The sequence below is a fragment of the Charadrius vociferus genome, unplaced genomic scaffold, assembly GCF_000708025.1.
Source record: "Charadrius vociferus isolate BGI_N301 unplaced genomic scaffold, ASM70802v2 scaffold467, whole genome shotgun sequence".
Classification (NCBI taxonomy): Eukaryota; Metazoa; Chordata; class Aves; order Charadriiformes; family Charadriidae; genus Charadrius; species Charadrius vociferus.
Window position 1 is genome coordinate 1,055,473 of NW_009649309.1, and position 15,388 is coordinate 1,070,860.

Sequence of the window (15,388 nt, forward strand, 5' to 3'; positions counted from 1 at the left end):
GCAGGAATGACAAGGTAGTAGAAACAGACTTTCTGTGCTGTTAGGATATACTACACCATTTTCGTGGTAGGAAGCTATGATAAGGAAGTCTCAGAGGTTGTATTTGTCTCCCTGGGAGTAAAAAGAGTAAGTAGGCATGCTTTGTCCACCAGAAGCAAGCAGTGCTTCCTTACTGTAGGAATGTGTTTTTTCCTCTCATGACTGCATCTTCCATAAGGGAGAAATGTTGACGGAGAAATCATTTTGGTTACAAATATTTACAAGTGTGGCCTCTGAAGTATACTTCTACCAGTTCAAAACAGAAAGGCAAGTATATAATATTTTCTTTTGGATTCCAGAGAGGAAAATTATGATAGCTAAAGCACTACCTTCTGTGGCTCCTTTTACTGAAAGATAAGATCAAGCCAAAAATTACATCTGAAAAATGCTAATAACTCATGTATCTAAAAAGTGTGAAGATTTAAAATACGCACATGTCTAGTACGTGATTGTGTTTTAGTGATAGCGCCTCAGTTTTCAAGTCTAAATCCAGGACAAATATAAACCCCAACCTTTTATGCCAATTAATGGCATGGGCATGCTCACTTTGAAACACACAGCAAAGCTATGGAACATGGCACAGTGGAGTCACAGCACCAACTCCCACTCTGCTTTCTAACCCCTGTGTTACCAGTTCTTTATGGTTCCATTGGTGATTGCGCCATCCTTAGTGAGTGCTGTGTATTACATACCTATGTGTGTATGCCTGTGACCTTCCAAAAGACCTGGATGACAATATAGCGTATGCTGGCCATAAACTGTCATCTGATGATGTGTGTTAGACATTGTATGACCAAAATGAGGAACAGTCTTATTTAACCAAGTTTTTAAAACTCTGATTTTCCTGCAGTTACCTTCTCAGTACGTGCCAAGATGCTTATTTTTATATCCCAACATTGGGTTTTTTTGAAACAGGGAAAAGTGAAAGAGTAATACAGCTCCTAGACCGTTCATATAGAATTAGATCTCCCTTACTTTTCTTGTTGCCCTGAAACCCAAAGCAGACAATGCATTACTGTGTTTTCATCTTGGTGACACAAACGATCTCATGCTCTCAACAAAATACCTCCACAGAAATGATTTCATCATTTCAGTACATAAGAGGTGAATCACTGTATTTTGTATCTTCAGCTTTTGCTTTCAGGGGAAAGGACAACACGCAGTTTCTACAAGATAGCTTTTCCCAGTTACCTCAAGCATTATTTTTCTGAGGGTTCACCTTTTGAGCATGGTGGTCTTGGAGCACTTGCTGTTGGACTGGAGAGCCTCCAAAAGAAATGGAAAAGCCCAGAGACAGATATCTAATTGAGACATTACAATTGGCATATCTTGTGAGAAATATATTGACTGCTTTCTAACCTGCTGCAAGATCCCTACAGGTGGAAGGATCCATACAGCTGGGGTCCATGCTCTTCTTGAGTCTTCCTTTAAGACGCCTGTTTGCACTGCAAGCTGGGAGAAGACAGAACAGCTGTACGGATCAGAACAGCTGATTTCTAGTTTAAGCCCTTCTCACAGGTAAGAAGGAACACATTGCTAGGAAACAGGCCTGAGTCTTTACTAGCACTCCTTGTATTTCATTTGTGCGCATCTTGGAGACAGTACCCACGAGAGGACATGAAAGATGGGAAATGCATCCCGTGTCATCACTCAGAATGATACAATAGGAAGATGGAGAAATATTTCTCTTTTCCAACTCAAACTAAAAAAGCATTGCCAAAAATTAACACAATATGTGTAAACCAAGTCTTCACCTCTGCAGATTCTGCATTTGGCTTCAGACAAATAAGGTTGCCCTCCACTGTCAGGCGGCTCAGCTTGCAACAAAGTCCCAGGTACTCCATCTGGTTGATGTCCTCAATATTGTTCCCTTCCAGGTCCAAAACCTCAAGGTGATCCAACCAGGTCAGCTGGCTCAGGTCAGAGATATTGTTATAAGCTATGTAGAGTTCCTCAGCAGAAGTAAACAGAATAAATATGTAAATGACAGGCTTGCACAAGTAACACTCAAGCTTTGCAAAATGTTTTCTAATATTTGAAATATTACATGGCTTAAGATGAAATTAGCATGGAAGAGAAAATTTTTCAAGTGTGGCTGTTGCCGCCTTAAATAACTAGGTCTAATATGGCAATGAACACTATGCTGCATTAGGCATCTTCAGGATCAGACCTGAATGTTACACCTCATTTAAAAAAAAATATTGTAGTGTCTTTTAAACTAATGCAGGCAATTCAAGGCATCCAACCAAAGTCCTTTCGAAAAACAAAAGGTGAGAAGAGAACAAAGATGACAAGTAAAGAGTATCAACTGAAAATAGTTTTGAGATCGTAATTTGGCAGGACACATCTATACTTACTTTCAGAGAGCTGCAGGAAGAGATCCCATCTAAATCTGAGAGCCCACAGTGAGCCATCCACAGGATGTGGAGATGGGACAACGTTGTTCCAAGATCCCTTATAAAAGAAACAATTCAAGTTTTATTTGAATGGATGATGGAACTTAAGACTTAATTTATTTTTCCTAAGACTAGGCCACTGCTACTTCCTTCAAATCTCATATTGTTTACAAGAAATGTCATTAAAAATGTTCACCTTCAAAGGCAGAGAATAAAATTATACTCCTCTCTACCTCTCTCTCTCACAGACATCTTTGTTCTTGTATGACATGTCACTCCAGTTCAGTTTGATTAAGATTCTTCCAAGAGCTACATCATGGTAATTCTGTCATAAATCACAGGTAATTGCTAAGAATTAAGTGAGGTTTGCTTATGCTGGCATCATTTGTTCTACACACAAACCCAAATTAACATATCTGAGCTTATTGCATAGTCATCTCACTATGCCCTCTTATGGAGTTACCTTTCTTCTGATTTTGCAGTTGAAAGGAATAGCACTCTTGCTAAACAACATTTTTTGAATCAGCAGAAAATTATAATCCTTTCCATCCTATTTTCCTACCCTTTAGGTTTAGCAAAATATAAATAAGGGATCATTTGTATGAATTCCAAACTTTTGGGTCCTAATCCAGAAAAGCACATACTGACCTGCTTAACTCATGCATGTGTAATGTCCCACTGACTTTACAACAGTGCACAATAAAAAGATAATGCAAAACGCAAAAGTGCTGGGAAATCAAACTGGGGGCTTAACCACCTTCCATCTTTGGTAACATTAAGTTGAAAAAAGGCACTACTCAAATATAAACAAAATACAACACTTTATCAAATCCCAAACAAACCAAAAGCTCAGAATTCTCTATTGTAGCCGTGAAATCAGACTATCTGAATAATACAGAACTAAACAGCAGGGAACTAACTATGAGGACAGTTTATCAGAGGAGGTAGAGACTAGCATGGAATTCCCAGAATCACAGCAATGGTTGAGGTTGGAAGGGAACCCTGGAAGTCATCTTGTCCAACCCTCAGGCTCAAGCAGGACCAGTTGCCCAGGACCACATCCAAACAGCTAAAATAGTTCTTAAATAGAGATTCTTGGACTTCAAAATTGTGGAATAGCTATCTTTTATAATATCCATTTTTATAATATACATCATAACAATTAATATATAGTTTAATGCACTGTCTAGGGAAAATTGCAGAAGATAAAAGAATACCGTCATGGGGTCCCTTCCGATCTTGGAATAAAGGTAAGTTACCTTACTCATGTCTTCTCTGTATGGAACACGAGGAAAAAGAGCAGCTTTGCATTGCCCTCTGGGAACCTCTTGCAGCTTTGATGCAGCTTTGCAGCAAAAACCCCAACAGTCAAATTGTCTGCTTCAGGGATACTACACAGCCAGCTAATCCGAGAGGTCAGGAAGGAGTGCTTTTACAAGTGGGGATAGATGTATTCTTGTCTGTGTTTTTGTTGTTTCTCCAGCATCTGAACACTTGGGAAGGGCCATGTCAGGAGAAGGGAGACTGCACAAGGCTGAATCAGGGATGGATGCACGGAAGAATATCCCCAGATGCCTCTCCTGCGATTTGCCAAATACAGGGTTGAATAGGAGTTTCTAGGGTGAAATCGAGGATTTTCACCGCTCTGCTTTCTGTGGAATGGTTTGTCCACTGGCAGCATTCAGACCTATCTCACTTCATCCATCCTCCACCACTGCAAGGGCTGCAGGCATTGCATGCCTCTGATCACCTCTTCCCTGGATGTTTGTTGTGGTTTGTCACAGATTTAAGTAAGCTCAGGATGGATACACCACACAATGTGTTTATATAACGGTTTATAGCCTTTGAAGTACAAACAGTGCAGCTGATCTAATGGCCAAAACAAAGCAAATAAGAAACATCTCAGTCAAATGACACATCTCTTCCTGTCTAAGGCTACTCTTCCTTACAGGAGAAAACCCTTAACTGACATAAACCACAACTCCTCCGCTGAATTTTGTGCATCTAGGCAGCTTGCTCATACTGACACAGGACGTTGCTGTCTAGCACAGAGATCCAAGGATAAAGAAAGATACACACACAGAGAAACTCCCTTCATGTATAAACAATATGGTTCCTTCTGTGAACATGCTGCAAACTTACTTTACCTTGCCCTTTAGCTATCAGGGCAACAGGGAACACTTGCCATTGTGCCACTGCACCTGCGCCCAGATAAGCCCCTAAAAAGATGGAAGTTTGTCACATTTCTTTCCAAGTACTCATTTAGATTTGCCTGACCTGAAGGATCGTAATGTCCCTGTATGCCATCACATACCAAGCCTTGCAGAATATCTTCCAGAATATCTTTTTACATTGGGCATATTTTATAAATAACACAAACACTGGTTCTAAGGCTTCCTTAAGGAACAGATGTCTCCCAAAGTAATATTTACAGAAATTTATTACTACATTTGCAAGCTGCATGCCTATAATAAGAAAGAAATGAAATTAAATTACAAAAGCAGAACCTATCATCAACCAAGGCCAACACATCCACAAACACAAATATGGCATTAAGAGTAATGTGGAGGAATTACATTGCTCATTTCATGACCCACTTCAAGCACTAATGAATTTTTCAAATTTCAGGCTAATTTTGGTGCAAAATTTTCTTTTCTGTAAACCACTGAACATAGGTAAAGGAAAGTGGTCTCATTTTTGTATCCTTGAAACAAGTGGTTCTGATAGACACTCTGTTAATTTGGCCAGCAAAACTTAAGACAACTCTAACCTGATTACTTTACATATGATATAATAATGTATGATTAATGAATATTATTTTTATTTTTTCTTTGTCTTGTATTTCCTAACTGAAGGTCTTTTGCCACAGAAGGAGCTTTTGGTAATATGCTTGTTCCTAACATCTTCTGTCAATGTAAAGGATGCTAAAACAAAGCAATGGATTAATTCCCAAGCAGTTTTTACACAAGGCCCCGAGAAGACAAAGCTGTCCCCTCTACTGCTAAAACCTTGATCACTCCACACATTTTGAAGAAGGTCAAAGGTTCCCAAAGTTAAATCATATTTCCCTCTGTGCGTTACTGTTTTCAGTTCCAGTGCTGGCTATGGCTAAACCCAGTGCACATGGACAGGGTCAGTCCCTACTCACATCCTCTGCTAAGTCACGAACAGCACATATTCACTATGAATTATTAGGTAACGAATCTTCAAGCATTTTCCTGCTACAGACACCATCAGAAGACGACACTAATTTAAATTACTTCTAAAACCCAATTACCTTACTCTTCACAATTTACACTGCCAAGTGTATAGTCTCAAATTCATTCCAGTTTCGTTCATGAGTTGCAGCTCTGACTTTCCTACAGCTAATTTTGGGGCAAGTCAGGAGTAGCATGTTTAAGGTTAAAACTAATCAAAGTTGATTAGTATTAGTATTCCATACAAAGGAGTTAGGTTGTATATCCCATGTCTTGGGTACTTGCAAAATGTAGAACTGCTGCGTGTTTGCAATGCAACCCAGTGTTTAATAACAGGGTCTCATTATTAAAAAATGTCTTATACAGACACTTCAGAAAAGAAAAAAAACATGGAAGCTAATAGGATCTGGTTTCTTATGAGGCTAAAGTTGGCTGTCCCAAGCTCACCTTTAACCCATGACACAAGATACTAAGAAAGCGCAAACTTTGTTGGACTAAGTGTTTGGTATCACTTGGCCCACTTTTGCTGTCTATACTCTATTTCAGGAAAGGAAGCTAGCAAGCCAAGGTATCTTCACACCCTGCCCACCAAGAAAAGCACTCCAGCTCTTATGGAGAGCAAGTTACTGGTGTCCCTCCTTCCCTGCTACTGTAAACAAGCAGCAGTGAGGAGAAGAAAAGGACTTCTTCCTCTGCCCAGCCCTGACCACAGAACTTCACTGCAAGTTAAAGCCAGGAACAAAGTTCCCATTGCTGACTCTGGGGTCGTGCTAGCTGCTGGAGGAGCCTAAAATTGAGTCATGCAGTCACATTTTGGCCTTGCAGATCTTTGTTCCTGCATCCCTAACGAGTCATCTCCAGTCAGAGATGTTATCACAGCAAAATACATCTGCAAATATTCTATTCGGTAACTAACAAACTAATCTTTTGGAACCTGTATGAATCACGCTGAGGCATCAGAGGAAACTCCCTCATTAATTACTACAGAGATAATTGCCCCTGAGAGAGCATGCCTGCTGTCAGGTGAAACAGCAATTTAACTCCAAGCAAGCTGCTCCTGACAACTGCATGCACCTGCATTTCTGAAAATACTTCTGAAATATTCTGGCTGGTGAGAAGAGAACTTAAGAGCTTGCAAGAGATGGGAGTGCCTCCAGCTCTACTGCATCTGGCACGTCCATCTTGAATGGGGTCAGAGCAAAGCGAGGAGTTGTGTGAGCACACATGACCACCATGTGCACGCAAGTGTGCACACCAGTATGTTTTCATTTATGTTAAGTGCAGAGGGTCAGATCAGACCAAACGAGGGAGGTGCATCTTGTGACTTTTTAACAAGAAATGGAATTAATGGGAATCTGCACTCTGATAATAATTTACTGGGGTAAATTATGTTAATATAATAATAAACTCTTAATAAAAATTTACCAGGGTAGTAGGAGAGAAAATCCACTATACACACAGTGTAAAAAAACACCCGCCCCCCAAAATAATCACTGACTGAGACTAAAATTAATGAGGCATATGTCAGAGACCAGAACCATTCTGTATTAGGCATGACATAAATGTACAGAAAATGACAGCATCTATTCCAAAAATAGGGTAGAGAATATGTTTTAGAGTTTGACGGCTGAAATAGGAAAAAGATGAGAGATTGTACAAAGCTGGTGGCAGTTGGTCATATGATGCAGCACAGGACTGCCCCATTGATGTGCAAACAACAAAGAGCATATAGAAGGAACCAGAGGACACAGCAGAGGAAATGTAACTACCATTAATATACACAACGGATAATTCAAGTCCAGTGGACAAGTGTCCCATCCCGAGTGACGTGGAAGCTGGGAACTTTACAGAAAGGGCAAGGAATTAATAGGCAAAGAAATTAAATATCCTGCTCACTTCTGCTACAGTTCATGCAGGTCAGGTTTCAAGCAGAGAGACAGAACATGGGGTGAGAATGCTTATGTCATATCTTTGGTTGTGATAAACAGAGGATTACAGCCTCTGAGTTTGCCAAACAAGTGTCCTCCAGAGTAATTACTCCATACACACATCTACGCACTTGCCTGCAGAACACATACTGAATACCAAATCACGTTTTTAGTATCCAAAAGTACCAAGAAACCAACGTAGACTCCCCTAGTTTCACCTTGAATCCACAAACTTGCATTTATAATTGATTTTTAAAAATTAATATTAATAAACAGAAGGGTTTGATACCTGGGTTCCAACTATGTCCAGACACTGCTGCAGGGATGGGAACTCATCAAACAGCTCTGTGTTTCTGTGAGGGTCTTGGCAATACCCTCCCCAATTTTGCATGACCATTTAGGATTTTTTCCCATGAAATTTGATGCTCCCATCTTGTCATCACTCCCCCAGACTGGTGGGAGAACACAGGGGCAAGGAACAGTTTGGCTTACAACACCCAATAACAAGTTTGAGAAATAATAACATGTTCTTCCATTAATCCAACATCCTTGTTCTTCAGGGATTGATTTGCTCCAGCCAAAATTTTACTGGATGGAGACCAGACCTAGAAAGCCAAATCCTGCTCTTGGTTTCACCACAATAAATCTTGAATAGCTCCACTGAGCTTAAGCTACCCAGTAAACACGTACAACAGCACAACCCTGAACACATTCATCAGCTTGAAAACCACTGTTTCTTTTGGAAGCTGGTTTCAAATAATTCACCTGGAAATAAAACACTAAATCCACTGAACTTGCAAACAGTATCTCAAAGCACACATGCATCTGTTGAATAAATCTTCAGTAGCAATACATATAAAATAGTCATTGATGCAGATATTATTTATGTTTAAATGTTGCTCTGAAAATGAATGCACTTGTAATTGGAAAGATTTAGATTTTAAAAGAATGACGAAACTACAGTCTTACAAAATAAAGGAAAAAAACCACCCTCCTCTCTGATCTACAGAAATCAAGTTGAATTTATCAAGCCGCACTATGATAACAATGATCCAGTCCATATGTCAGCACACAATGGTTTGGTTGTACAGATAATTCTGACATCAGAAGCAAAAACTTTTAAAGCCTGAATGTTACTTAAATTAGTAACATATGTACTAATAGGAAGCTTACATAATAGTTTCATTGTACTCTCAAATAGCTGTATTCAAAACTGTAAAACTGATTGTATGCACGTGTTGCTCATACTTGATCAAATCCATGACACAGCCCCCAACTCTGCAAGCAATGCTGAGGCCATGTCCTTGTGTCCTTGCAGTGTCCTTTCACAGTTGAACAAATGTCATATGAACGTGCAGATCTGACTGACTTTGCAGTATTGCAACCTTGGTTGGTTTTGTACTTACTCTCCCAAATTCAAGTAGCAATATGCTGAAAAGCATTGCCTTGGGTCTCTTCTGTCTTGCACCTCACAGAGCCATGACATGCAGGTTGCCTTTAGTACCTTATGCTCCCTTGTGTAAGTCTGAACCACTGCCCAAGGTGTAAGATAACAAGGATCATGCCCCACATTTTGCTGCCAGATGACCGCTTTTAGGCTGAAATGCACCAAATATTCTGGCCTCCTTCTTCCCTCTGAACTGTGCAACTTTTTCACATGAAGGGTTCCTAACCATGCTGAGACACGTTGTTGGAAACTTCAAAATCTAAGCAAAAAAGATACTTGTCCAGGTAATTCTCAACTCATAAGCTTAAACACATCAGAGGAAGGCAAGCGTGTTTTAGGCTGAACAGAAAGCATGCATTTACCAAAGGTCTTTTAAAATAAAAACTGTGTCTATGAATTTCTGTTTTCATAACTCCTTTTTACATGTAAATGAAGAATCTCTGTGTGAATGAAAAGTTATTGTTGCCAAAGGTCTTTGCAGTAGGGTGTCTCTGTTGTCCCATCTTTTTGAGGCAACCTTCGCATGAATAAGAAGCGGTTTTCCAGCGGGCTGCAGTGCTGACGTTACTGGCAATATTTCTCCCAACAGAAGGATTTCACTATTTTATTCCAGTGTGGGGTTGGGTTTTTTTGGTTTTTTTTTTTTTGCTTAGTTGGTTGCTTTTGTTTTAAGTTTCAAGTTTGGAAAGGGGCAAAGGTCTAGTATATTGCTTTTTTTACATGTGGATCTCTGCTGCACACTTTGCTGACAGCAAAATGGATCCCTGCAGAGGAAATGAAGCTCCCCCAGTGCTGCACAAGGGGTAAATCAGGGAGAGCATTCAGGGTTGAACAGTTTGTCCAGCCTACAACTCTGCCTTCTCATTTTTGTTACGCTTAACTGCTGCAGCTAAAGCTAATTGTGATTATCAAGGAGCCACAGTCTGGCCAGCACTTTCCCTAAAGCCTGAAAACAAGGACAGGAGACTACCTGGCTACAGGAGTCAAAAACATGAACCGTTCAAGGCAGTTTGGTTGTTGTCCAGGACTGGAGCCAGAGACCACATTGGCGGTCCTGGCAGAGTACTTGAGCTCTGCCATGGACACATCTGTGACCAATGCTTTAACCAGAGACACTGCATAAAAATCCCTGCTCTACATCAGTGCCAAATCTCTGCTTTCAGTGATGCCAAGATATCCCCTCTGGTGCCGGCAGGCAAGGATGGCACCTGGAGACAGATGACAACAGAGGAAGAACTCAACCCCAATGAGATACATCTCTGGGCCATCCTGGACTTACAACATCTTCACTCATTGTTGTTGCTTCTCATTGCCTCATTGAACTCACTGTAGCAACCACAATATTACACTAAGTGCTATGCTACTTGCAAGCACTTTATTTTCCATGTCAGGTTATAACTCATTTAAACCAAAAGTGCTTGCTGAGACCATGAGGAGAGAGGCATTTGTAAATGAAATTGAGTGCTGATACACATGCTTCTGTAACTGGTCATTATCATCCCTAAGTTAACCCAGATGCTCACTTCTTCCTGTGGCCAGCAGGTCGAGGGAGGTGCTTCTGCCCCTCTACTCTGCTCTGGTGAGACACCACCTGGAGTACTGCATCCAGCTCTGGGGCCTTCAGCACAGGAAAGACATGGATGTGATGAAGTGGGTCCAGAGGAGGGGCACAAAAACGATCAGAGGGCTGGAACACCTCTGCTATGAGGACAGGCTGATAGAGTTGGGGTTATTCAGCCTGGAGAAGAGAAGACTCCGGGGAGACCTTACTGTGGCCTTTCAGTACTAAGGAGGCTTATAAGAAAGGTGAGGACAGACTTTTTAGCAGGGCCTGTTGCAATAGGACAAGGGGTAATAGTTTTAAGCTAAAAGAGGGTAGAGTCAGACTAGATATAAGGAAGAAATTTTTTTCGCTGAGGGTGGTGAAACACTGGAGGGGGTTGCCCAGAGAGGTGGTGGATGCTCCATGCCTGGAAACATTCAAGGTCAGGTTGGACAGAGCTCTGAGCAACATGCTGTTGTTGAAATTGTCCCTGCCCATTGCAGGGTGGTTGGACTAGATGACCTTTAAAGGTCCCTTCCAATCCAAACCATGCTATGATTCTTTGATTGTGTTAAAGTTAATACACATGACATGCAGCATTAGTTTCAAGTGGTCTCATTTTCAGTGCTGTTAAAAAATCTAGAGCAGAACAATGGGCTTGATCAATGTTGATGTACTCAGAGTCAGGAACAGCAATTCCCTGACAAGAATATACAGCGTGCATGGGAAGGATAACATAATTCTGTGTTAATCTCCTTTTGATCATTAAAGCTGCTTGTCAGCTTAGTTACTGGTAGCATTTTAACAATGAAAGATCAGTTGCTTTAACTCAGCTCCCACAATTTGAAAGGGCCAGGGGCTGCCAAGATGCGGTTCTGTGGGCCAAGACCTGCCCTTGATCTTTTTTTCCACCCTACTTCAGCTCCCACCCTCGGCAGAAGCTATGCCCCTGTGATGCTGCAGGAACCAAACATGTTGTGCTGCATCTCACTGGGTACATTACATCTTCCACAAAAGCAAGTGAATTTTCAAGTGGGATAAAGTTGAGACACCCAGTAAATAAAACTCTCACACCCACATACCCATTGCCCCTAAATTTAGCCCCAGAGCTAATGACAGTTCCTATAGCTTTGGCAATTGTTCGTTCTCATTGTTGAAAGTTTACATAGAAAAGAAAATTAAGGATAATGAAACTGTGGTTACAGAATGAGTTATTTACATTGAAGGAATGAATCCCACAGTGCTTTAAAATTTCCTGCATGAATAACTTTTCAGTCTCCCACATGTTGTGTGCCTGTTTCACAGTATGTCTGAGCTTTGGCAGAGTAAGACAGATATATTGCAACTTTGATTTAATATAGATCTCATCCTTCAAAATCAACACTTGAAACTTTTAATGCTGCAGGGTAAGCAGAAGGAATATTCTGTAAAAGATCCAAATTGGCTGACAGATTCAGTGGTGTTAAGACACACACCACAAAAAAAAAGTCCATCAACCCCCTTTTTCCAAGTACCAGAAAAAATGGAATTCTAGATTAACTGACCAGACAGAACTAAAGAATTGGATCAGCTGTGAGTTGCTATTTAACTTTTGTCATGTTAATGGTTATGCAGATTCCACTGGAAAAAAAAAACCACCACAAACTTGAGATACTGCAGAAATGGGCTGATACGAAAACCTAGAGATTAAATCAGAATTTAAAGTGATTTGGTCTGAATGTACAGTGGCAGGAGTGCAGGTTCTTGAGATTCTTTATATCTGACACATTTGTATGACAGTAACGATTTTCTCCTGTGGCTGATGGTCATTCCTTCTTTGTACCTCTCCCTTCCTTTCTTTTTTTAACTGTGCATTCAACAAGAAAACAGAAGAAATACAGAAGCTTTCAGGAACAGATACATGTACAACTTGGGCCTGTGAATGGCTAGCAAATGCCAGTTGATTTGCTCCAAATTTCTTTTCTCTCTCAGCCTCTACTTTTCACCCAGCTGATACACTTGTCTCCATATGCCCAGAGTCAAGACTTTTTTCTTAAATGATAGCTTTGAGGGAGATGTTCTCTGCTTGTACTGACATCCCAATGCTCTTTCACAACAAGCAAACAAGGTGCAGAAGAGAAGCTTGGGAGCCCTCAAAGCCCATCAACCTGACTACTGAGGCAGATGAGACCTTATAGATTTCCATACTGAGGGTGTTACTACAAGACAGAATGTCAGTGTTTATCTCACAGTACACCAATAGACATCCCAAATCTGGTGCAGGTGTGCTAACTGGTTCTATAGCAAATTCCACACCCTATCCTTGACTTTTTTCAAACAAATTCCCACTCCAGGAGGATCTAGCAGTAGATGTTGTAACGTGTCCTCAGTTATGGAGATGAGCCTTATGGCAGAAGTGCAAACCCTCACAAGGGCTCTTAGCTGCCAGAAATGTCACTGATCAGTTCCACTGATCAATGGAAAGACTTCTCATGTTAGTGGACTAATTGTTCTGGCTCCCCAGTGCCCTCCTGCCAACACAAGTTTCAAAAGGCCTGCCTAAACAAATTCAGAGAAGCTCACACAAAATTCTCCCACGCATCTTGACCTACCTTTGGAGGCAATGGTAGTTGCCACCCACAAGTAAAACAGTTTCTTTAGAGACTAATTTGCAATGGTTCCTTTGCAGGAATAACTAATTGAAATGGTTCCTTTACAGACTACCAAGAGTCTCACTGCAATGGTACACAGTCTTTGTGCAAGAGAAATGCATACCATGTAGACTTCCAACTAGTTCATGAATTGGGATAAAACCCTTCATTGGCTATGAACTATATTGATCTTGAGAAAAGCAATTTTATTAACTTGAGCTGTCTGGCTTTTGGCTGTGAAGTAAGGAAAATATTCCCCAAAACAGCCATGTAACCCACTACCTGACACCTTATTCAAAAGTAAACACTCACACCATGAATGTCAGTGGTTCCCTATATCTCTCCAGTGAAAAAAAAAGGTTTCCAAATTGACAGACCTACCGATTTTTGCATAAGCTAACTCAAAAACATGGCACAAACAACCTCTTATCACTGTTAAGTACAGAAGGTAGGAACTGAAATAACTGCATCTCACAAGACACAAATATATATACAGTTTTCTTTCAAATTGTGTTGAGACTAATGTTTCTTCTGCACCATTAAGTTAGCCTGGGAATGGAAAAAGCAAAAAACTTCAGTGAATGTGTCTGAGTGGTATTTAATATTAATGAGTGTTTAAGCTAGAGAGAGATGACTCCCCCGTATTATAATGCATTGTAAATTTAGAAGTAAATACCAGTTAACCTAAATTATTTAATAAAAAATAATGAGATTCTTGAAAACAAAAAAACCCCAATCCACTCAGAAGAAACAGGCACTTTTACCTTAGTGGGAAGAATCCTTGCATATTGCAGATTAAAGCAAATACTCAATATATACAGAATTTGCTTATTCAGATAGACGAACTTTACAGAAGGTCCTTTCGACAATGGTGGCTGCATTGTTTAAACACATAAGAGTGACAAAATAAGACTCATTATACAAATAAGCATATTTTCAAATATTTTTAAAATCCTCCAGTATGATTTAGCAACCATATTTTCATGTGTTTACTTTATAAGGGATAAAATTTATGCTACTGATTCATACTATTTCTAGGGTCAAAAATTAACATGTGGCAATAAAACTTTTTCCTTCAGTTTAAAAAGTTCTTATAGAACAAATGTTATGTTTTAAAACTGGGTTTACCTTGGGATGCTGAGAGCAAGAAGTTAAAAAAAAAAAGTCTGTGAGACCTTAACAGGCATAATTATTACAATTATAAATAAGGGCAAGATAAACTAACCAACAATAAGCAGAGTAAACCAAACCTCTGTAAGTTCTTGCCTATGCTGGGATGAAGCAGTAGGAAGTGGAGTGGTAGGACTGTGAGGCTGATGAAGTTCAAACCAGGAGATGCCATAAATGATCTTTCAAACACAGAATCCTCCATAAAACTTCTGTTACCAGAAGCGGGTGGTAGGTTTCATTATCAGACCTTTGTGTTCTGGTTCTTAGCTCCACAAGAAGAACACACAGTGCAGGCTAAGGCAAAGGGTGAAGAATATGCATGCATTATACCTGCTAATGGAATTGCAAACTTCACCTCTAAAACACAAAGGCATTTGTGTATTTCTTTTTGCAGGTATTGATGCACCCCTGAGAGACCTGATGCTCCCTGTAAAGATCTGAGGATACAAGGATCAAACTTTGCCAAACAGCAAATCAGAAATAAATCTAGAGAAAAAGAAGTGTGCATGTATTTTAGAGGAAAAATAGCCACAGGTCCTTTGTGTGCAGTAATGTGTCCACAGAAAATAAGAAGAACTAAATAAAATCCTGGGTGGAGAATATTTTATAGAAATTAGATTATAAAAACAGATCGTACATGGAAATTCTATTTATTTCTTCATTGCTTATTCATATTGCTTGGCAATTACCAACTGATGAATACAACCGCATAGCTTAATTTCTCCCCCAACCCGACTCCCTCCCTTTTTTAAAATCAGCACTTACCTTGCATTCCAAGAACAATTTCCCACTGAATAAAATTATTTTCAATAAAAAAACAAAGCAAGCTGCAGACAAGCAACTCTGTTGTAGGATAGAATCAAAACAACCTTCAAACCCATTAAATTAATGCTAAGATTATTTTCCTACCTATTTCCATGAAGACAACCCTTCCACAGCTTGATAGCTCCACTGGCAATGGGCTAATTACTACTGCTTCCCAACCCAGTTCTTTGGGTTTTCTCAGATGGTGATTATAATCATTCTTTCTCATCACTG

At 40.0% G+C, this 15,388-nt stretch overlaps 1 protein-coding gene across 1 annotated transcript in view; it reads right to left on the bottom strand.

Annotated features, from left to right (window-relative positions):
- LRRC56 (leucine rich repeat containing 56) overlaps positions 1–15,388 on the bottom strand; it is a 53,039-nt gene that overhangs the window by 12,915 nt on the left and 24,736 nt on the right. The window contains exons 4-5 of the mRNA XM_009889389.1: positions 2,397–2,493; positions 1,794–1,991 (exon numbers count right to left, since the gene is read on the bottom strand). Of these exons, the coding sequence (XP_009887691.1) occupies positions 1,794–1,991; positions 2,397–2,493 (295 nt within the window). The remainder of the gene's footprint in view (positions 1–1,793; positions 1,992–2,396; positions 2,494–15,388) is intronic.